Source organism: Brachionichthys hirsutus, chromosome 1, assembly GCF_040956055.1.
Source record: "Brachionichthys hirsutus isolate HB-005 chromosome 1, CSIRO-AGI_Bhir_v1, whole genome shotgun sequence".
Taxonomy (NCBI): Eukaryota; Metazoa; Chordata; class Actinopteri; order Lophiiformes; family Brachionichthyidae; genus Brachionichthys; species Brachionichthys hirsutus.
Window position 1 is genome coordinate 13,610,031 of NC_090897.1, and position 25,113 is coordinate 13,635,143.

Genomic DNA, 25,113 nt, shown 5'->3' on the forward strand with positions numbered 1-25,113 from the left:
CTTCCGGAGAGGTCGAGTCGAAGCCCGACAGCCATTGTCCTGATTGAGCGGTTGTGGGATGAAACTCTAGAAACCAGCTTCTCTGTTGGAGCATGACACCTGCGTTTGAGCCATTACCAAGATGGAAAGCGGGGATGCGCAGATGTGTTTGCGTGTGTGCTGGGATTGTGTCCTAAATACACAGAGTCACGCAGGTGTTGGGACAGGATTATGCAGAGTCGGCTGAGTGCAGTGGCACCGTAGCATTAAAGAGAGGGACTTCAGTCAAGTGAATGGCAGCGCGTCATCATCATCATTATCATCATCATCGACAGATTAAGTCAGATCAAGTGTGATCACATGGTTTTATTAAATCAGAAAGTCCAGGATTTGAAAGGGGTCATAATTATCTGAGGATAAACTGGGGAGGGGAGGCTAGGGTGAAATCCTTGTGAAACCTCACTCGGCCCTCATTGGAATAACTTCTGCTCTCTCACTGTGGACTCTCACTGCTCAGACCTGAGTGACTATTAAAGACTCTTTAAGGCTCATTTGGTGTCCATAATGAGACGCTCAAGCACAGATGAGACTCCCTACCGACGCAGTCCGTCACTGGACAGCAAAGCCGAATCGCCGCCTTTTACTTCTGGGTTTCACCGATTCAGCGGGGAGTTTGAGTATAAGCGGCCACCGTTTGCGTTTGGTTTCCACACGACAAAGGGTCCGCAAACATCCAAGGGGCGCTATGCCCAGGGGAAGAAGTATGTGGTGTTTTACCTGGACCTCTCCTTCATATTTCTCCTAGAACTGCGCCGCTGCAGGATGGCTGAGGGTTGCATGATGGCCCTGCGATATGGAATGGTCTTCTTCAACCTCCTTTTCTGGGTGAGTCTCGCATCTTCAATTTGCCCTGCTCTGAGCGCTCTGAGTGAAATTTGGCCACCTTGAAGAAGCAGAAAGCTTTGTCGACATTCATATTTCTTTATGTCTCAATTTCTGTAAACGTTATTTCGAGGGGGGCTGTGCCGTGAGAGTCAGGAGAGGGGAGCGTAAGAGGCAGTTCATGCATCTAGACTAGGCGTCCAAAGCCCACTGTGTGGGGGAGTTCAGCTTTTACTGCTTTCTTATCTCGTACTCTAAGTGTGGGTGTACGCTGCCTTGTTTGCTGGGTTACGCTTTGGCGTTGTTAGAGCTCGTATTTTGTGCACATCATGTGCTGTAGTTTTTCACCTACCCCTCGTCCCTACGCTACAGCGCTCCTCAGTCAACCCGTCTGCTGGCAATCGGCTCCATCTGGCCGATCGAATCTGTTCGCCGTGGGGATGTGGAGGGTTTGTCGCCTCCTTGGCTCTATCAACCTGACGCTCATATTCTCACCACAGATCACTCGGCGTTGTGCTGAGAAGGATTTACGGCCGTGTTCACGGTTGCCCTTCACATTTTTAGATGCGATCTCAGCCTCGTCTGTGTTTTCACTCCTCTCGCACATTGCGCTATAACTAGTCACAGACTTTTGAAGATATTCTGGCCCCTGAGGTTACATAACTGGGATGGCTTTGATTTTTCGTACCTGCGATCTGATTGGTAATGGGGAGAAGCCTTGAACTATGAAATGCAATCTGGCTGCCAAGACGCCACCTTCCTGGGGGAATGAGCGACCTCTTCACCTCCACATCGTCTGTCAGTGATAAACCGCTGCAGAGAAGTGTTGGAGTGTTATTAACAGACTGTGTGCGTGCGTGTGTGTGTGTGTGTGTGTGTGTGTGTGTGTGTGTGTGTGTATTGCCGCTGGGGATAAAGACTACATTGCCACGATGAGCCTCTTTCTCCTGAGAAGTCAATTTTGTTATGATCCTCCATGTAGGGACAGAGGAGCTCTTCCATTCAGAAGCCTGTCTTTGTTCCAGTGTTGCTACAGGAACAGCCACATCGCGGTTCACTTTCCGCTGAGTCACTGTATTACAGATTTTCATGTCGAGCATATGACTTCATATATCGTGGATTTCCCCCTATATCCAGGGATTCTGCGGTGTGTATCAATGATTACATTTGCAGTATTTTCATTATTTTATTGATAAAGGAAGCATTTTCTAGCTTAGGAATAATAAAACAGTAAAAATCTATAAAATACAGTGTACATATTGAACGAGATCTGCATGCGTAAAACACAATGAGCCGTGCATTCTGGCATCTCCCCTTGTCGCGCCTCGCTCATCCAGCTAGCATCAGCGTGAGAGTCGTTCACCTTGTGTCTACTTTGGTTTGTCTTCGACTCCTTGAGCTCTTGGAATTTGTAGTTGCCATTCTTCAGAATTTTATGACTTTTTGAAGCTTAAATCATTGATTAACTTGTCTGAAACATAATAGAAATATCAATCAATATTGAACATTAATGTTAAAGTTAGCCTTAAGTGCATCAAGGAGAAATCTAAGATGCTGCTCAACATCTTCCTTGCTTATGAGTTGGTTTTCTCCACAGAACTATTGAACATATTGCTGCCCCAGGAGGCAAATAACGGCATTGCAATAACAATAATAACAACAATAATTTTGACGGTCTGACAGTGTGTCTCGTCCAGAAAGTCACCTTCTCACTAACGTATATTATATAAATAGATATGATGCAGACATTTCTGAGTGTTATCTTTTGCTTAGTTGTCTTGGAGTGTTCTGTTTACTGCAGTTCTCTCTTGAGAAAGAATTTAGGAATCTCTGAGGAGGCAGCAACAGAGAGCAGCATTTAGAGCTGATGATTCTAGTAATGGCATCTTTGGCTGAAATGACAGGAACATATCCAGGAAAGTACAACGATCAGTCAACATAACACAACCTGACTGTCAACTATAAGATGCTCTCATTGATGTGCAGAAGTAAAAAATAAATGTTATACTATAGCAATGAACATTTAGCACCAACATCAAATGTATTAGTAGGACAATCACATCATTTGTGACAGAAAAAAAAAAACATGTAATGTAAAATAAACTACGAAAGCCACATCAGAAAATGGCCCATGGCGATAATAAATCCGTGCCAAGGGCAATAAATGTACGATTTGCAGATATGCGTTCAAAATGACAGAGAGCAAGAGAGAGAAAGCAAGAAAATCTGTGAAATTCTAGGTTGTGTTAACAATGTGCTGCATTCAGCTAAGAGGTTATTGTCACAGTTACTGGGACATCTTATGGAACTGAGCTGCTATTAAGTCCACAGAGTGCTTTTCTTGTTGTGACAAGTCATAATGTCTGCTCTGCAACCAGTCCAATTTGTTGTACTGTTTATGACTCCACATTCTATACGCGAGAAGACAATGTGACAGACGGCAGAACGCTATGCACATTAGTCTGCAATGCAGGACAACTCACCTTGAATACAAACTAAGAATTGCCCATAAGACTGAAAAAAAAGAAAATACTGATCAGTTTCCACATAGAGCTCATGCCAGCTTGGATTGTAGTGACAACCAATGATTATGGCAAATGGAAAATCTCAAAACATCAGTAGAAACTAGTTTATCTTCTATGTATCTGCATCTCTATTTATGAAACACACAGTCTCACCAAAATGCAACAACAACAAAATCACCCTATTGGTCTCGAGCCTGCTTTTTTATTTACCTTTTCAGTGACATGATTGTATTTGCATCAGACACAAATTGATTAAAGACTCAACTTGACTGTGACTTGAGACTTCAATCCATCCTCTGCAGCTGCTTATCCTGTGCAGAGTGACGGACGGGCCTACAGAGCCCATCTCACCTGACATTGGGGACACCCTGGACAAGTCATCAGGTCATCAATGGGCCACATAGGCAGACAAACAAACCAGTCACACTGACACATGGCAAAAACTTTACCAGTTCACATGCATTGAGAACTGAGAAGAAGCTGGACACACAGAAAGAACGTGTTCCAAAAACATTTTAATCTTAATAACTGTCAAACATTTTTATTAATTCAGTAAACATGGGTAACATGATGACATAATGAAGACTCCTCTTTTAATAATCAAAAATCAATATATCCATTGATTAGAACAATGACATGTCATCACATTTGAGAAAATGCAAGCTAGTTTTTCAGAAACACAGAGAGAGAGAGAGAGGTGGGTGAATCAGACGGACTTTAAATAGAGCTCAGCGTTGCTCTGCCAGATCATCAGCTTGTCTCAACAGAAACAGACTACCGGTATATGTTTTTCCAGGAGACGTAGAGATAATTAGCGAGGCAGGAGTTTCCAGCTTTATCTCCTGCTTTGTTGTTGTTTTTCCATATTCTGTTTGGATCAAAAAGGAAATATATAATGAGTAGCAAAGAAAAGCGCCACCTTTGGCATTATAACTGCTGATACTCCCATTCAAGACAGCAGGAGATTGACATGATGACAACAATGAGGAATGTGAGCTGGTGGCTGGAGAGGGGCCAGTTTTACCCTCAGGACACTGCTGGGGTTCTGAGGGTAAAACAGCCCCCCCCCCCCCCACTGAAGTGTGAATGAGTGAATGTGAGGTCTAATTGTAAAGCGCTTTGAGCACCGCAAAGGTGGAAACGCGCTATGTAAGTGCAGACCATTTAACATTTCATTTAACATGGACCAAATTGGCATACGAACAATCCTCAGGACCAATTGGACCAAGTCCACGACTACCTGTATTTTTGCCCTTTTGCAAAGTGACTCAACATTCCATGACTTTTTTATTAGGCCCGAGCGCCTATCCTAGGCGTAAGGGGCTATTGCTTTTGCAACGCAGAAGACAAGCTCGTCAACCCTCGGCATCCAACGTTGCCATGAGGACGACCAACACACACGCACACACACTGGCATCCACAAACACGAGTTGACGAGCGCAGCGAGTCAACCATCGGGCGACCAACACACCCACGCCCACACCCACGACACTCAACAGCACACACACACACACCCCGACACTAAACAACACACACATAGTTGTGTGTGTGTGTGTCGCTGCGCTCATCAACTCGTGTTTGTGTGTGTCTGTGTGCCCCCACAGACGCGTAGCCCTCGTCGAGACCATTCCGAAAATGTATTTTGTGTAAAAATCGCATACTCAGAAAAAAAGTTATATTGTTTTTGCAAAAATTCTTTATTAGGCCCGAGCGCCTATCCTAGGCGTAAGGGGCTATTGCTTTTGCAACGCAGAAGACGACAAAGTTGACGAGCGCAGCTCGACGACAAAGGACATATTGGATTGAAACATAAAAACTGCAGAGTCAGCGTTTTCATACACACACTCCAATCCAAACCAAATTTTAAACACTTATTGACCCTTCCTACCTGGACACTAGGGAAACTTTGACAATCAGCCTTACAGCGCCCCCTAGAGAATGATAACAGAAATTGAATGGGAATTTAAAAAATAGTTTGCCAGAAATGATTGAAATTTTCCAGAAAATTCCCTCATGTGGTCCCGATCAAAAAACACAATTGTAACCATGTTGTTGTTTTTACGCTGTTGCCATGGCGATGGCAACCCCTCATATGGGGAGGGGTCCGACGCCAACTTTGTCGGACAGCCACGAAATTCGGTACAGACATGCGTCATGTCAGGGCAAAAAAAAAACAATTATGGCCACGCCCCCAGACCAGGGTTATAATAGTTTTGGATTTTCAATTATAGTTTAGTTTTAGTTAGTTTTGAATTTGTTTTCTCTAATTCAGTTAGTTTTAGTTAGTTTTTAGAGTGGATTTTTTAGTTTTTATTAGTTTTAGTTTTGTTTTTATTAGTTTTAGTTTTTCATACTTTCAGTTATTTGTCAGATGCAGGATTAAAATATAATAAAATAATACAACTCAACAAAAGATAACATATAAAACATTTATTCAGTAATTTTAAACAACCAACCGTAACAGTCCGCAGCATAGCTGCTAACGTGCTACAATCTCGGACTTAATACTTAATTTGCCGCTGATGATTTCCTCTCAGCGTGGACGAGCTTTCTGGCTCTTGATATCAGCGAGTCAGTATTTGGGTACTTCAGGCAGCGTTCAGGGTGAGCTGGAGGGTGAGAGCCAGACATGAATCCTCTGTAACTTGTTGGTTTCTCCATCTGGCAGGTCAAGCTCTGAGCAAAAAGAACAAACAAATGTAAAACACACAAAGAATAGTACAGTTAAATAATTATGTATTAATTAGGACTGTCTGTAGTAACCCTTGTTTTTACAGCAGGGATAATAACGTTACTTGTTTCATGATGTTTAATTTCTTACACTGTTAGCACCCTAAACTAGTTTCCCCAGGAAAACCCATTTAATTTGTGATTGACATTTTAGGTTTTGGATCAGAATGAGTAAAATAAATAATTTATTTCCTCTCCTTTTGGGACTTTATGGGGTTTTAATATCAATTAAAGTTTACAACACTGATTATTGTTACATTTTATATCAGCATAAAAGGTCAGTCAACAAGACTAATGTATTTGGGACTAGAACCACTCACCAACGTGTTCAGTGTCCTCGTCGTCCGTCTCTAATCCAATCCACGGTTCATCCAGACCATCTCCAGGGCCTCCTGGCTGAGGGGGGCTCCATCAGGGGGGCTCCATCAGGGGGCTCCTCACTTTGGGCTTCGCTCCAAGCAGGTCATCTTCTTCTCATGTCTCATTAATGCAGCGAGCCATGCCCCCCCCCCCAGTGTGTGTGTGGGGGGGCTCCAGTCGGCGCAGGTTAAAAGCAGTCTCTTATTGTTGTCTCCTTCGCGGTGCTAACTGCTAGCCGGGGGGCTGCTTCTGTTACGGGGGGCTACTCGCAGTTAGCTTTCTTGTTTCTTTCCGTCGTAATAAACAAATCCCACACGGGGCCGGAGCGCTCGGCGCTTCATGCCGGCTTCCGTCGGTAGTGACGTCACCAACCCGATTCTCAACGAGCAGTGACGGGAACAGCCGGACGGAGCGGCCAGCACACGTAACTCCGAGCAAAATAAATCAATTTAAAAATCGATAAAAACAAAAACGAAGAGATTAGTGTCTTTAATTTTTATTAGTTTTAGTTAGTTTTGTGAACGGACAATACCGTTTTAGTTAGTTTTCGTGTTCTCTTTTAATTATCGTTTTTATTTAGTTCTAGTTAACGAAAATGTTTTTTGAATTATAGTTTTCGTGAACTATAATAACCCTGCCCCAGACACACAGGAAGGCGGCCATATTGGATTGAAACTTCAAAACTCCTGACTGCAGATGGCCATATAATCCAAATAACGATTTGACTAAACTGTGAGCTACTAATGCAGCTCAAATCTAAACACTCAGGACAAAAGCGGCGTGCGTCGGCGGGTCAGCTCAACGGCCTGTCGGCCGGCGAGGGCCTACAACGCCGCTTGCGGCTTTAATTTCTTTTCTTTCCCCATTCCTCTGCCACAGAAAGAAATTATTCAGCGCAGTTCTCTGCATAGTGCAGGGCTGGGCAAACTTTTTGACTCGCGGGCCACAATAGGTTCTAAAATTTGGCAGAGGGGCCGGACCAAGAACAGATGGATGGAGTATTTGTGTGAGCTAATATAAATGACACATGAAAGCTATTGCATTAAAGGATTTGGCCTTTTACAGGTAGCATTACAGGAAAAAGGTCAAATGACTGAGGTTTAATTATTATACAATTTTATTTAATAATATAATTTGGACAAGTTTGGCGGGCCGGATTAAAGAGACCAACGGGCCGCATATGGCCCCCGGGCCTGGGTTTGCCCATGTCTGGCATAGTGTCTGGTGTTTGTCTTCTGTACAGTCAGGGCAAAAGACTGTAGATGCCATGTCCCATCTGTGACCTCAACAAAGTGAGCGGTGACACCGAGGTAGTTACAATTGCTGACAGAAGTCCAATGATCCCCAGTCAGAGCTACAAATGTAGCCTTCTCCAGTGCGTCTAATTTTATTTTATTTTCAGTGTCGTACAGTTGAAATAGTCTTTCTGCATGGCATTTCAAAGGTTTCATCACACGCAGCTATCCGTAGCACATCTTGTAGACCTTTGTCTTCTACCACTGATAGTGGTCTACAGTCTTTGGCAACCCACTTTGCGAGTGAATTCGTCAGTGTTTCCGACGTTGACTTGCTCATTTTCCATCTAAATCCATTCGTCATTTGGTCAAGTTGCTGCTGACCAGAACCGCTAGCGCGAGCCATTTCTGTGCTAGCTGCGACATGTTTAGCATTTAAATGATACCGTAAGGTTGAAGCACTTCTGTGGTAGGCAAACTCTTTTTTGCATAGTTTGCAATACACGGCTTTGTCTATTCTCCCATCCGGTCGTTTTTTGAAAATGAATTTACCGTCCAGCAGAGTACTCTCTCCCATCTCCATTGTCCTCAAGGCAGCCTGGGACTGTGTGCGTCAGTATAAGTGGCGTACCAGAACATGGGTAACTGACAAACGTTCCGGGTTTTTTGACATGCAAACTGCGTTAAAATGCGTTAATGTTTTGAATTAATTAACGTCCTTCTTATTAATTAATTGTAATTAACGCGTTAATGTCCCACCCCTAGTATATATATATATATATATTCTTCACATTCATGTCATATTATATTACAGTGATGTATTTTTAGGTGAGAGTTTTTATCCAATCAGAATTCAGCTAGCTTGTGTTGCCAGGCGGATTTCATAGTACCAGTGGCAAATACTATTTGTCCGAGACCTTCAGAATCAGCGCTGCTTGCCGTCTGTGTTTGTCTCCTGGCCACTCAGATGCTTCCGGCCACTCGGAGGCTACCGGCCACTCGGACGTATCCGGCCACTCGGAGGCTTCCGGCCACTCGGAGGCTACCGGCCACTCGGAACATAAAAACTCATGGCAATAAGAAACTCAGAGGGCACAGACCAGGAGTGTTTGTCTCCTGGCCACTCAGATGCTTCCGGCCACTCGGAGGCTACCGGCCACTCGGAGGTATCCGGCCACTCGGAGGCTTCCGGCCACTCGGAGGCTTCCGGCCACTCGGAGGCTCCCGGCCACTCGGAGGCTCCCGGCCACTCGGAGGCATCCGGCCACTCGGAGGCTTCCGGCCACTCGGAGGCTCCCGGCCACTCGGAGGCTCCCGGCCACTCGGAGGCTCCCGGCCACTCGGAGGCTCCCGGCCACTCGTAGGCGTCCGGCCACTCGGAGGTTTCCGGCCACTCGGAGGCTCCCGGCCACTCGGAGGCTCCCGGCCACTCGGAGGTTCCCGGCCACTCGGAGGCTCCCGGCCACTCTGATGCTTCCGGCCACTCGGAGGCTCCCGGCCACTCTGATGCTTCCGGCCACTCGGAGGCGTCCGGCCACTCGGAGGCTCCCGGCCGCTCGGATGCTTCCGGCCACTCGGAGGCTCCCGGGATTTTCCTGGATGAGCTTTTAGCCTGTATTCTTCTGGCAGCTCATTGTCTTTCAGCGTGCTTGACCTGAAGTACACTCTTCTTACATGACAACTTGCGTTGATTTGAATACGCAATGTCTCCTTATAATTCTTCCCAAATAGCTTCTTCGTCATATCTGACAGGTTGAAAGTGATCTGATTCCATCCATCCTTCATCCGCAGCAACGGCAATGTACACAGGAAAGCGGACGTTTTTGGTTCCTTTTGAAATGTACTAGCTATAAATCTCAGCCGATTGTTATTTTCGTCTAGCACCTGGACCTCAAAGGAGAAATCATTTTTCAAATACTTTATAACCATCTCAAGAATTGGGAGATTGATGCCCAATGTCTCTTTGGGGTCCGCTGGACACGTCATGAAGGTGCTGCTGACGTTCATCCCCTCAATGGCCAATGCCCTTGATTTTAGGACTTCATCCCAATTCATTTTAATGCAGCCATTCTTCTCAGTCTTGCTCCATAATGCAAGCGGGTTGCTGCCGACAGCATAGAAAAGAGAGCAGAGATCCCCTACGTATTTCTGCGAAAACATTGTGAGTTATTTGGTTACCCTCTCCTACCCAAGCAATGTACCATGTACATTAATGTGCATTTTTAATGAATTGATCCTTTGAAGTCTTTGAAGGTTGAAAAGTGGAGTGGCTTTGAAGTTATTTGGTTACCCTCTCCTACCCAAGCAATGTACCATGTACATTAAAGTGCATTTTTAATGAATAAGTAGCGAACTGATAAGCTCCACTTTGCTTTTCTTAACTTTTTGTCCATACTGTTTTGAGGATCTATTTTGAGGATGGTACCTTCTCGTAAAAGATGCAGCATTTTACAAATACAAATGTCTGTACATAAGCTATTGGGGGCCACAAAAAATGGTGTGGCGGGCCACATTTGGCCCCCGGGCCTTGAGTTTGACACATATGCCATAGACCAAGGGTGTCAAACTCAAATACACAGAAGGCAAAAAGTCAAAATAGCCGTCCATCCATCCGTCCGTTAGCAAAATAACTCAAAAAGTTCTGGGGGGATCTTGATGAAACTTTCAGGAAATGTTGGGGATGTTACCAGGAACAGATGAGTACATTTTGGTGATGATCCAGTTTGGATCAGTTTGACATTTCTGGTAACATTGCAGTCAATGGAGCTTCAAAATGTGTTCCTCAATATCTCAGTTGATTATTTAACAATGTTTATGGAATTTGACACAGTCATGTAGGATGGGGGACCTCTATCTTACCACTGAATTTAATCTGGATCAGATCCAGAATAGTCGGTAAAACTGTAGGGGATGGTGGCGCAGGTGGTTGAGTGGGTCGTCCTATGATCAAGAGGTTGGTGGTTCGATTCCCGGGTGGGCTGGTGGTGCAAACCGGCATGTATTGTCTATGTATGGGAAGAACACCCGCTCTGCTGATAGAAAAAACGATCCCCGTTTGAGATGATGTCTCACTCGGGACGTTTGTTACACATTGCTTTTTTAACACTATCCAAATGCTTTGTATACGACGAAGCATGAACCTGTTCACACTTTTAACCATCTGATTAAACATACAAAACATTAATTCACGGATGTCTTTGAACCAAATACATAACACTATTCTTTAGGAATACTGGACTATTTGTGTTTAATCATCAACCTTCATGAAACCATAAAAATAAATCAGAATGTTCACGTTCAAAATATTTTATATTCATCCCCTGTAAAAATGTGGATGTAGACGCCATGTGCATCAAAGAAGATATTTAGATATCTATTTAACAACCTTAAATAAGGGAGATTGCTTTTAGTTTCCCAAAAATAAATGTTAAGTAGTCTAGGTTTAAAATGAGGTTAGCAAGTTATGGATCAAAGAAAAGTTTCTTCATTTACAAAGAAATATTTAATTTCAAAAGATAGTTTTGTTGCAGAACTAAATCATTTGATGATATTCTTATTCTTATTTGATAAGGCTGCGTCATCTAGGCGCTTGTCACAGCCGGAGGCGGGCCTATGTTTTCCTACGCAGTAACCTCTCCTGTCCTCTCAGATACACCTCCTGCAATCAGTTCATTCCAGTCACCTGTGCTACGGTCATCACCTGCAACTCATCTCCCGTCAGGTCGTATTATATTTAGCTTCTGTTAATGCCACACCTCACTGCCAGATTGTTAGTAATAATATTAATATTAATATTAATATTAATACGCTTTATTTATATAGAACCTTTCAAGAAATAACATTCACAGACACACAAAAGTACAGAATCAAGATTCCAAAACAGTTTCTTGTTTTCTGTGGATTCTGCCTGTGTGCCTGACCCGTTAGATTCATCTGCTGGCTTGGACTGACTCCCCGGTGTGATTAATAAAGAACAGTTTCTGGATTCCTCTTCTCCTGTCTGTGCCCTGATACTTGTATGTATTTTGTTGCACAAGTAATCAGAAAAAGTGACTAAATTCACCATGTTTACCATTTAAAAATAAATAGTTTTCATGAAGGATAATATGGGAAATATTGAATTAAAAGAGACTAAAAAGACAATATATATAAAACAAACAAGGAGGAAGCCAAATGAAGTTAATATTAATATTTGCTCTAGTAAAAACACAAACTGGACAATGTTTCTTGTAAATTGTCTCAAAAAAGAAAAAGGAATTAAAGCCGCAAGCGGCGTTGTAGGCCCTCGCCGGCCGACAGGCCGTTGAGCTGACCCGCCGACGCACGCCGCTTTTGTCCCGAGTGCTTCACAAGTGTTTAGATTTGAGCTGCATGAGTAGCTCACAGTTTAGTCAAATCGTTATTTGGATTACATGGCCATCTGCCATCAGGAGTTTTTAAGTTTCAATCCAATATGGCCGCCTTCCTGTGTGTCTGGGGGCGTGGCCACAATACTTGTTTTTTTTGCCCTGACATGACGCACGTCTGTACCGAATTTTGTGGCTGTCCGACAAAGTTGGCGTCGGACCCCTCCCCATAGGAGGGGTTGCCATCGTCATGGCAACAGCGTAAAAAATGCAGCCTGGGTGTCATTGCCTTTTCAACCGGCATGTGTGCGAGAATGTATGTGGCAAATTTGGGACGTTTCCATGCTAATATGCCATTTTCATAAGATCTGTATGTGAGTGTTGTTTAGTGTCAGGGTGTGTGTGTGTGTGCTGTTGAGTGTCGTGGGTGTGGGCGTTGGTGTGTTGGTCGCCCGATGGTTGATTCGCTGCGCTTGTCAACTGTGTTTGAGGATCTCTGTGTGTGTGCGTGTGTGTTGTTTAGTGTCGGTGTGTGTGTGTGTGCTGTTGAGTGTCGGTGTGTGTGTGTGCGTGAGTGTGTTGGTCGTCCTCATGGCAATGTTGGATGCCGAGGGTTGACAAGCTGCGCTCGTCAACTTTGTCGAGGGCTGCGCTCGTCAACTTGTCGTCTTCTGCGTTGCAAAAGCAATAGCCCCTTACGCCTAGAATAGGCGCTCGGGCCTAATAAAGAATTTTTGCAAAAACAATATAACTTTTTTTCTGAGTATGCGATTTCTACACAAAATACATTTTCGGAATGGTCTCGACGAGGGCTACGCGTCTGTGGGGGCACACAGACACACACAAACACGAGTTGACTCGCTGCGCTCGTCAACTCGTGTTTGTGTGTGTCTGTGTGTGTGTTGTTTAGTGTCAGGGTGTGTTCTGTTGAGTGTCGTGTGTGTGGGCGTGGGTGTGTTGGTCGCCCGATGGTTGACTCGCTGCACTCGTCAACTCGTGTTTGAGGATCTCTATGTGTGTGCGTGTGTGTTGTTTAGTGTCGGGGTGTGTGTGTGCTGTTGAGTGTCGGTGTGTGTGTGCGTGAGTGTGTTGGTCGTCCTCAACAGCATGGCAAAGTTGGATGCCGAGGGTTGGCGAGCTGCGCTCGTCAACTTGTCGTCTTCTGCGTTGCAAAAGCAATAGCCCCTTACGCCTAGGATAGGCGCTCGGGCCTAAAAATTGTTCCAAAAATATATTTCAAAAAACAATGACGGACGGGCTGGCGTCACTAATAAACAACAAAAACACTCAAACAAGATTAAAAAACTACGAAGGATGGGCTGGCATCACTACTACTAAATACGGCAAAAATACTCAGCCTAGTACCGGTATTCGATAAACGAACCAAAAGAACTTGCAAGTGTCAGAAGAAGGACTGATGCAGCAAAACTCAGACAGGGGAGAACAGGAGCACATGTCAAATAAATAAATAATGCATATGTTACATAAATAAAGGCACATGTCAAATAAATAAATAAATAATTGTGTTTACAAGACTTGCATGAACTGAGATGGAATCATAATGTGGCAGGGACAGGCCATGAGAGCAGGATCTATAGGGAGTTGAGGAGGTGTGACTGAGGAGCACGTGTGTCTCGTTCAGTCAGTCCTCACTCAGCTGTGCACACATGCTGCAAATCAAGAGAGACAGAGTGAGACAATAGAATATCACAGATATCCGGCACAGCACAAATCAAATCCTGTACAGGACAAATCTTTTAACGACCACAATATTTGTGTTTTTGTCTATATTGGAGAGGAGAGGCTGATTGTCTGTCTCTGTGTTGCCCTGCGATGGACTGGCGGCTTGTCCAGGGTGTACCCCGCCTCTCGCCCATTGACTGCTGAGATTTGCTCCAGCTTGGCCCGCGACCCGATGACGGAATAAGCGGTTGGAGAATGAATGAATGAATGAATGAATGGAGAGGAGAGGTGGAAAACACTCCTATCTTTAGTGGCTGATGAATTACAAGATGTGGCTGGGAGGTGTGCCACATCACATGTCACACATATATTGATGCCAGCTTTGCATGACCAGCTCCACTGAAGTGCCACTATCGGCCATTGAGGAATAACCGCTGAACATGTATCTGGAACCAAAGCTGAGTGAATTTGAGTTGGAGCTACCTAATTTTATATTCTGCAAAGAAATTAGCAATAGCACATTTAGAATGGAAATGTATCATGTGATGACTGAACAGCTTGAAGAGGTGAAATTAAGTTGGAAAAACTGTATCAGTATCTACACCGATGGGGCTGTTGCCATGACAGATAATACCAAGAGCTTCATCAGCAGAGTCAGAGTGCAAAACCTCAAATAAACCGAACATAAAAACTCATGGCAATAAGAAACTCAGAGGGCGCAGACCTCCGCCAAGCAGCTCATTCCCCTCCTAACTGGATATACACCGTCCACATGGTGATCTGGATCATCATCAAAAGGTTCTAGATTGGTCTTGGTATCTTTATACACCAACCATGAAAAGTAAAAGTGAATCAGACTTGTATTTTTAACTGATTTTTGAATCCGTAAATGGAGCTTTCAATGTTAAAATGTAATACTTTTTTCCTGACCTCATTCTAGATCAGATCCAGAAGACACTTTAAATAAATAAATAAATAAATACATACTGTAGATTTGAACAAGTTTGGTATATCATTGGAGAAGAAAATTCAATTTAGCGCTCGACTCTTGCCGATAGGCAGCTGGGATGCGGCATCTGCAGCAAATTAATATATACCGTATTTTTTGGATTATACGTCGCTCCGGATTGTAGGTCGCACCAGCCAAAAAATGCATAATTAAGAAGAAAAAACCATATATAGGTCGCACTGGAGGATAAGTCGCATTTTTGGGGAAAATTTATTTGATAAAATCCAACACCAAACAACATATAGCACAAAGAACATGCTAACAAGTTTACCAAAATATCAGGTTTTACTCCGAATCACGAAATCCAAGGAAATCTTCATCCTCGGTGTCACTTTTGAACAACTCCCCCAACTCGGCAGGTAGACAAGACGCCGCTTCCTCTTCTACGTCGCTTACATCAGACTCGTCGTCAGTTGCAGTTCCAATTATTCCAGCCTTTCTGAATCCCGACAGGATGGTTGCGGTTGTCACTGAAGCCCATGCTTTGTCGATCCATTCAATGACTTCCAGGAAAGTTGCATGGCGCATTCTCCCGGTTGCCGTGAAGCTGTGCTCTCCATCCGTCATCCACTGCTCCCACAGGTTACGCAAAACTGACTTAAAGCTCCTATTCAGGGAGATATCAAGTGGCTGGAGTATTTTGGTTAAGCCTCCAGGGATGATGGCAGGTATGGAGTTGAAAAAATTTAATTTATTTTTTAGCTGTGGTGTGATGTGCGCTCTCATGCTATCCATCACAAGCAGAGCTTTGCGTGCTCTAAAGAAGCCATCCGGTCGCTTATTGTAGCACTTTGTAAGCCACAAGTTCATCATTTCTTGATCAATCCACCCTTTCTCGTTCACGGCGACTTCAACTGAGGAGGATTGGATTTTTGGCATGGTTTTTCGTTTGAAAATGACCATCGGTGGCAGTTTTGATCCGTCTCCACAACATGCCAGCACCACTGTGAAGTGTGACCTCTCATGACCAGTTGTAACGATATTCACACTTTTTTGCCCTTTCTCTGCAACACTTCGGCCCATGGGGATGTCAAAAGTGAGGGGGACCTCGTCCATGTTAATAATATGATCCGGTGTCACGTTGTGATCACTTACATGCTTTTCAATGAACGCGCGGAAACTGTCAACCTTGGCTTGGAAGTCCGCTGGCAGTTTTTGGGACAGTGTCGTCCTAGCTCTGATAGAGAGGCGTTTGCGTTGCATGAAGCGGTAACACCAAGAAGGTCTTCCCGCAAAGCCGTTTATATTCACCTCCCTGGCCACCACCTGGGCGTGGAGACGCAACTGCACCGTTGACAAACCTCTCCCAGCAGCACGTTGTTCAAGCACCCATGCGTGAACTCGTTCCTCCAACTGCGGCCACCTAGCTTGTCGCCCGCGATTAGCTTTCTTTGTTTTCTTCATTTCAGTAAGCGTAACCTCCGCTTTTCGCCAGTCCCTTACAAGTTTTTCGCTCACTCCAAACTTTCTTTCTGCTGCTCGATTGCCGTTTTCGGCTCCATATTTCACTATCTGAAGTTTGTAAGCCGCGGAATATGACTTTCTTTTCGGTGCCATTTTCATTCAGCCCTTCTAATTTGTGTTTTTAGATAACAGGTGTGACAGATAACTCTGAACCTCCAGAAACCGCGACAGATTCTGATGGGTCACAGAGTTCCCTGTAACACCTGTTATAGAAATGTGTAGGCTACTGTCTCTGCGCTCACAGATTTTGTAAAAAAAAGCATATATAAGTCGCTCCGATTTATAAGTCGCACCCCCGACCAAACTATGAAAAAAAACGCGACTTATAATCCGGAAAATACGGTATATAATATATATAATTGTACGGCGGACCAACATGAAATTTGCCCCCTATTTGGAAACAAGTCTTTTTCTGAGCCCAGCAACAAGGTCTTCGCGAGTAGGTTAGTGTGTGTGCGTGTGTGTGTGCAACAGATGACACACCTTTTACAGCGTGGAAACCAATGAAACCAATGCCACGTCTCGTCACATGAGCTTCGTAAATGAAGAAAGGCAAGAGACTTCTGTGGATTTCTGAAGATTTCAACACTCCAGGACAAATACTAAGAATAATTATTCTGTAATTATAAGAGAAAGTCATAAAATTGTAATAGTGGGCAGCAAAAAAATAAATAATAATACAATAATGCAGAACACTAAATGTCTTCAGCAGAAACCACAGAGCTGGAAAAAGTGCCCCACAGCTCCAAAATAAGAGTTCTCATTTGCAGATACTTTTTAATTAACCTTGTTAGCACAAGTGCAGCTTTTCCACACTGCAGGAGGGCGAGGGGGGGGGGGGGGGGGGTGAGACACGTGTAATGGCGAGTAAGGCTGGGATGGAGAACACAGGGAGACTGCAGAAGGAACAGAGGGAAGACGTTTACTTGTCATGTTAATGTAGGTCAGAACCCAATCCGTTGACTGAGCTGAGAATGGGTTACATCTGTCTGCAATGACTTAGCCAGATCAATTGAAATTGTCTTTCTACTGATTTGAGATCTGTCAGCTCTGCCCAGCTCCCCCGCTCCCACGCGCTTCATCGATCCTGAGCAGGTCCGGAGGACGTGCACAGCATGAGCAGTGCAGGTATAGGTCTGCAGAGCGCTTTTGCTGAGTCCATGCATAAATCTTACAGGCTCCAAAGTCACACCCTCAGTGAGGACACAGGAAAGTTGTGGAGACAGGAAACAACGGTAACCTCTGGACTCTATAAAAAGAATATTACGCTTGAGGTGATGACATTTTGAATTTTTCCGAGTTTCTCAAGTCTGGGAGGTCTCTCGTTTTTGTAGCGTGGGTTGTGCTGGTGGAGTTAGCGGTGAACTAATGAGCATAGTTACAAGTCTTTCTTTCTAAATTCAGCTAAATGGTAGATAGAGCGGCTCTCTGCACACACATAGATCCCTGCAGGGATTCGATTGACTCAGAAAAAAGGCTTACAGTGAAGTTATTCTAGCTTTCCCCATCACTGGTCTGTCGTGGTGAAGAAGGAGCTGAGCCGAAACCTCTCGATTTACCGGTCCATCTAGGTTCCTCCTCTCACCTGTGGGCATGAGCTTTGGGTCATGACTGAAAGGACATGAATGAGTTTGCTCCACGGGGTGGGGAGAGCTCAGGTAGCAGGGAGGAACTCGGAGTGGAGCTGCTACTCCACGTCGAGAGGAGTCCGCTGAGGTGGCTGGCTGGCTATTTGGATGCCTCCTGGACGCCTTCCTTTGGGGGTTGTTCTGGGCATGTCCCACCAGGACCAGGAGACCTAGGACACCCTGGAGAGGCTATGTCTCTCGGCTGGCCTGGGAACGCTTCGGGAGCCCGCCGGAAGAGCTGGAAGTCTGGAAGTCCCTGCTGAGACTGTTGCCTCGGGGTCCCGGCCCCGGATAAAAGGGGGAAGATGGGCGGATGGTTGTCGCTAAGTGTTGGCCCTGTGATGAACTGGCAACTTGTCAGATGTCAGACTGGATAGGCTCCAGCCCCACGCAACACTGCACAGGATGAGTGGGTAACACAAAATGACTGGGTGGATGTTGTTAAACATTCATAGTCATCCTTTTAACAGGTGAATTAAAAATGTCAGCTAAGGCCGTGCCTTCACCACACATATCTCTGTGATGAAAATTGGTTCTGGCTGTACAAGGCTATATCGGTTTCATTTGTATTTTTAAAAAACGTTTAGTCATCGAGGAAAATTCCCTTGATAACAAAAAGTTTGTCAGGAACTGGATTTCTTTAACTTGGGAGACCTGAAACAAAATTGATCTCAAGTCTGCTTTGGCTGGTTGCTTTTCTCATGCCTAATTCCAGATGGACTTAACTCTTTACTCCCCAAAAATGGATCCTCCTCCTTTGTAAACAAGAAAATAACAGTTTACCTTCCATCTTACATGCACCATAATTTCTTCCTGTCCTTGCAGGATGAAGAACTCTTGGATATTACGGCAGATCTTCAGGAGCATCTGTGTTTCTGTAGACCTTTTAAATGTGTCCAGATAAATTCAAGCCAGTAATAAGGTTTATTAGTATCCATCACGTGATTAAGCAAACATCTATTGTGCACTAATCAATGAGCGGTTTCGTCATGAACCCTGTCTCAATGCCAAGTTAAGATTCTTCACATTATTCACCATGACAGTGTCATCATTCCTCACTTAATGATGCAAGAAAGCAAACATCAACCTCTTCCTCCTGAGTGTCAACACGCATTCTGTAGAAACAAAATGCAACCCCAAATCACAAAATATGCTCCTTCATACAGGGAACATGTTCATTTGTAGCTTCTAACTCACACATTGAAGAAATCACCGATACATAACTAGCTGCACTTAAGTCACAAAAGAAATGTTTGCTCGTCTGCAGCTCCAGACCAGCCCAGGAACTACAATAAAAACATCTTGGGGGATTATTTCCTGCACTGCATCATTCAAGCACGACTCTCTGCACACACACGTAACCTTGTCACACGGCAACAAAGACAACGTATGAGCCAAGTGTGAATGTTTGCATTATAATCCTGCTTTAATTCAGATAAAACTCAGCGCACTAGTAAGTATTTTAAAGAATAATTGCTGTATTGCTCTAAGGTCTCTGCACAAAACACTCTATACACACTCTATACAAAAAATTCATTTATATTGAATAAGCATATCTGACCGATCTGAATGGTGAACATTTTTAAATATTCATAAAGGACACTCGTGGGCAGGATGTGGCCGATTGATGTGCAACACAGAGTAAAAGTAGCATCTACTCTTTTGTATTATGTGCTTCTTATTCAGTAAAGGTGGTATATATATTTTTTTAATGTCACATTAAACCTGGTTGATGAGGCCTGGCCCATACTGGGTAGTTGAAGTTGAATACATAAACAACAAAGGGACACTGCTCAGAGCAGATCCTGCCGCAACTGATGCCAAAGGCCTGGAGCAGTGAAAGAACTTCGACATGAAATAATTAAGAATTATCAATTGGTCTTTGAGCATCATGGGACAGGACGAAATAGCCCTTAGGATCCTCTGTTGTCTTGAGGAACAGCTGAACAGAAGTTCCTTTTGCTGCTTCATTTATTTTCATGAATCGTCCTCTTTCGGTTGGAGACGCTGCGTGCAGCTCTTTAGCAGCCAGTCATTTATGGTGCTGTAAGGAAATTATGCAAGATACTTATTACAACTGAATTGTCCTGACAAGCTATGATAAATGTCATTTTACAAAGAAAATATTATAGAAAAAATCAGGAATAATGCTTAAGTTAAATGATGTGAGTGAAAAAATAACCCTGACATTTCTTTTCAGCAAGGTATTTTTAAAATACTTTTCTTGAGCTACGGCCATCCTTTAAAATTCCATGTAATTCTATGTTGCAATAAAAATAAAAAAACTTTGACTTTCACTTGAAATGTGATTCCAACCCCCCCCACACTCATTAATTGACAGTGAGGAAATGCATAGAGGCTCCTGCTCCTCTTACAATGAAAGAGGAGTGAATGAAAATAGTGAAAATAGAGGTGTGTAGTGGCACTGAAAAAATTCCGTCACTTCATCGATGGAAGACTGAAAAGGGCAGGACAGTTCTGCTGCAGTGCTGCTTTGAAAAGGAAGGATGCTACTCAGAGACAGCACGGGAAAGAGAGCAAGATCACTGACAGAGAGAGAGAGCGAGAGAGGAGGAGGAGACGAGTCGAGTGTGGAAGGAGGAAATATGGAAGGAAGTGTCTGTATTATATTGAAAGCAAACAGAAGAAAATTCAGTTGGAACAATGAGGAATCCAGATGTTGGACGGAGGGTAAAGGATTGTCCGCTGGGAGATGGCGAGCGGGGAGAGAGAGTGATAACTGCCACAGAGTGTTGGAGGAGAGAAAGACAGACGGAGACAATGGGAGGAGGCGAGGGAGGGGGTGGTGGTGGGTTTCTCTTGCCCTTGTTCATGCAATCGAGGCATGAATATAGCAGTGTGGAAAAAAAGAAAAACCCCAAGCAAGGCTGCAGTGTGGTGCAGCACAGGGTCCAAGCAGCACGGGTGTAAAAACCCGAGGATCCCTGTGCACCTTGGGATCTGTGCGGAAGGAAGGTGAGCTGTAGTACAAAGCCAGAAGAACTGGGGGGGGGGGGGGGGGGGCTGAAGGAGGGAGCAGCGGAAATGTTGCGGTTAGAAGAGCAGGTGGGGAAGCAGCAGGCGGTTAGGGGGAAAGGGAAAAAAATGGCCGGCTGCTTCACGGAGCACCTTGATGATGCTTTAATGACTCAAGCATGCACTGAAAATAGATCGGATGAAAAGCCTTAATTCAGAGTGATATTTCAGAAGACGTCACTAATGATTGCTTTGTTTCAATTCACCTGGCATTGGTGGTGGAATTTAGTCAATTTTTACTGAAAACAAAAGAACGATTCTTGCCAGCTGGAGATGGGCATGTGAATATTTTCTTTGGAACCTCGTCTCCATCAGTTTTGCTCCAGACCTCCACGACACCTCATTTCTGTTTGAGGCCTGTGGCTCGAGCCTGATTGAGCCGCTGCACCCGAAAGTCCCAAATCTCCAATTATCTCCAATAATGGTTGGGTTCCTTTTGTGGCCTTCTGTTTCATGGATGGAGGCTGCTGCTGCACTCTTCTTGTTAGCTGTGTGTTACCACTTTTGCAATAATAGTTGCTATGAGCCACGCTGAAAACCTCCACTCCTCGCATCAGGAGTATATAAGTTAAAATGATTCGACATGATAACATTGGCAAACACACACGACAGTGAGATTTGCCACCGTTAGCAAGTGGCAGATCTGACCTCATTTACAAGAATAACATTTTGGTTTCCAAAGCCACGTGAGAATATTGTGTGTTAAAACATGTAAATAGCAATTTACATGATGCACGTGTTATAACTATGCAATTACACATTAATTTGCCTCTACATTAATATGATATATTCCCACAAATCCCACATTTTTGCGCGTTTATTTCAGAAGACATAAAACCCCTTATAAGTGTGTTCAGCTGAACAAACAGGACCCAAATGCAGATTTAGATTAAGTTATCTCAGATAAAAATAATTTATCAAAGGGAGCACAGCAGGCATGATACAAAAACCAAAATGTCATGGAAGTCCAAATGATAAATACACAGTCCAAAAGAGGCATCCAAATAATACATTCACAAAGCAAAATGCACAAGTCAAGCAAAGTTCGAAAAGCATATGAACAAAGAACAACCACTGTTTGTCGGTCGTCTTTTTTTGTTCCTGGTTCCTCTAACATGAGCCCGTGGAGGTAATTGAGTCTTTTTTTTGTATAAGAAAGCCTCTTTAATTTTACGACACAAAGGAATACTGGATTATAAATGTCTCCCACTGGCTACAAGATGCCCCCCGCCTCTCTTTAAAGTCCATAATGGCTTTGATTATATTAAAAATGTATTAATATCGTTGTCACATTTATCTCCTTTGCAGCATCTATCGCACCAAACCATAATGAAAACATTCAGTTCGACCTTGCGGCACCTGACACATCCTGATGACTGAGTACTCGAGTGCCTTGCCCAAGTATCCGCGTTATCTCCAACCTCACTGTTTTCACACACTTGACTGGCTTGGAAAAAAAAAAAAAAGAGCAGAGACTCGCGTTGAGACTCAATAATGCAGTCCGAGCAGCTCGAGAAATGGCTTTTCTTCGGAGACAAAATGCTCATCCAATCAATCTTGTGACAAAGCAGGGTTCTGCTTGAATATTTCCAATAGGTACTCCTGCACTGTCGTCATTCGTAGAAGTGCCCAGCGGAGGCTTGTACCGATCAAACACAGCACATTCCATCTTTTAAGGAAAACGAGGGACATTTGCTCATATCGCACCCGCTCTTTGCACTGGGACAAGTCTGAGCGTTTGGGACGTGCAGTTACTCTGTAGGGTTCAGCAGCATTTAAGACAGCTTTGTTAACTGCTGACAAGATAAACATGAAGCTCAAACCCAAATGTACTCATAAAATATGCATATTTCCTGAGGATGCGGGTCATGTTTGTCTGAATCGCTCAGTGCTGTGAGCGATAAAGCATGAAAAATAGACTATCTTCTGTAATACAAATAAAGGCTGGTGACAAAGCTATATGTTCTTCACAAACCAGACTGATGTAGGACAACTGCATTCTGCATATTTCTTGCAGATAAGATGACAGTCATAATAAAATCAGGGCTTCTGGTTCTCGACATTCCTAAATTTAAGGGAATTGCCTAAAATTGCTAATTGCTTATTTGGATTAGGTTCTAATAGGACATTTTCAGGTACTTCTGATTAGTATTGACATTACTTTTAATGTACAACCCCCTCTTCATTTTTGCAGATAAGATTTCAAGGGTTTGTTGTGTTTTCGAACAAATGAAAAAAATAAAAGGCTGAAATATAGACGCTGGAAGCCGAGATAGTTTTATTTTAATGACTTTGATGAACGAACTAATTGCCGCAGGTTTGGATGAAATGCATTTTTTTAAATTAATTTAGTTTCTCCACCTTGGATGTCAAGTAAGCTCAATAAATGCTCCTTTTTACATAGTGGGTGAGCCACTATGTGTTAAAGAACGATTTAGAAAGTTATTTAAGAATTTATTTCAGATATGTCTGTATGATAAATTACAAGTAACGGCAACCCCCCCCCCCCTGAAGAATCAATTCATATTCCATTTGCTACTTGTGATAAACACAGCAGGAGGTCATCAGCCTTACCCCTGTTACTGTGCAAAATGGTAACAGGGGGGGACATTTTTGGTGAAAGTAGGAATGTAGGAATTACCTTAATAGCATTTTAAAACATGTCGTGTCTCGTTAACCCTTAGATAAAACAGAAAATCACCAGAATTGTGGTCTAAAATGGAAATTGGCTAAAATTGTATAAAATGAAGGAAGTGGTGTTTTCCATTTGTGGCTGCTGTTGCCTCATGGCAACAGTTAAAAACTGCTTCTGGAGGATTTTTTTATTTCTTTATTTCATGAACTCTGGTTTTATTTTCACATATCTGTGTTGCCATCAAGCTTTTATTCTTCTTGCCATGCCAATTTATTTATGTTCTCTCCCATTTGATATGTGGAAATACAGGTGGTTGTAAATTGCGGTGCTTGCAATGCTGCAAGTCGCCCACATACGTGCCTTAACAAACTGAAAATCGACTTGCATAAAAGTGCATTTGTTGGATATTAAATAAATAGAATGTAGAAATTTGCAGCTGTGGATCTCGCTTGAGACAGACAGCGTGATCGGGCTGTCTGGGACGGGCTCATTAGGTAACATGAACCTGTTTCCTCAGAGGCTGATTGGTCCTTTGACATTGATGTCGCTGCACTAAGAATGTCCTGGCATCATATATGTTATGAGAGTTAAACCTTGATTGTCATCCTGTCAGACCTCACCACGCTTCATTTCCTCTGAGATCTTCTCCTGTTTAATCAGCCATTATGGGCTCCAGTTATCTCACACCTGTTGCAGACGCTGCTTTCCCAGCGTTTCTGAGGAATATATCTGCTCCTGAGTCAAATTAGACTCTTATAATCACTGCACTTCTCAGTTAAATGGCAGTTAAGCCAAGTGTCAAACTAGTTTAAGTTTTTATGCCCACCCTAATGCATTAAACAAACATCATCTACACCTGGACTGCAGGAGCAGAGTGCTTTTCTAACACTATTAAAGCTGCATGCCATGGCCATGCCCCTTGCCTGATTAGAAAGTGTGCTCCTTTTGAACCCTCCACTTCTTTCCAGTGCTCCATTTTCCTTTCACTGGCACAGTCAAAGCCGTTTGATTCTGTAAAGTGCAACACACAGTCACATTTTTTTACTCTCATGTTTCCCGCTCTGACCTGTTCTATTTCATACACAGGCCTTTTGAAATATTCAGTGCTTACCCTTCCATCTTATTACCTGCATATCCAGTCGCAGGGAACCTTGAAAGGATTTGCAAGCCACCAATTCCCTCAAGCTGGAAGAAGATGAACCACAGCAGAAGTACTCTGGGGAGAAATCGAGTCTGGCTAACTAAAACCACTCGGAGAACATAAGCTTAAACTTAAAATAAGAACTTAAAATACTCATACGCACAATGTACATCTGACAGAAAACAGTTTCCATCAGTCATGCAGTCGCCAGGAAGCACAAAATAGATAGAGCACCCCACCGAGTTATCTTTACAAAGCAAGCAACACATTAATGGACATAAAATAATTCATATTGAATATATTTTAAAACCACTCCGCAAAGTTTTGCTCAGAGGTAGTCTATTTTTTTTTTGCAGAAAGCACCTGATCGCTTTCACACCTGGAGTTCAGTAGGGGTGCGGAAAGTGAGGAGGGGAAGGAGGGAGGGGGATTTGAGGCGCTAATGATGAGGAGAAAGAAA

The 25,113-nt window shown here is 43.6% G+C and overlaps 1 protein-coding gene and 1 pseudogene across 1 annotated transcript in view; one reads left to right on the forward strand and one right to left on the reverse strand.

The window, feature by feature from the left end:
- The first annotated feature begins 543 nt into the window (after nt 1–543).
- The window catches only part of tspan4a (tetraspanin 4a), an 87,111-nt gene continuing 62,541 nt past the window's right edge, over nt 544–25,113 (forward strand). The window contains exon 1 of the mRNA XM_068760287.1: nt 544–864. Within this exon, the coding sequence (XP_068616388.1) occupies nt 544–864 (321 nt within the window). The remainder of the gene's footprint in view (nt 865–25,113) is intronic.
- On the reverse strand, nt 8,675–9,871 carry LOC137894854 (cilia- and flagella-associated protein 20 pseudogene; annotated as a pseudogene).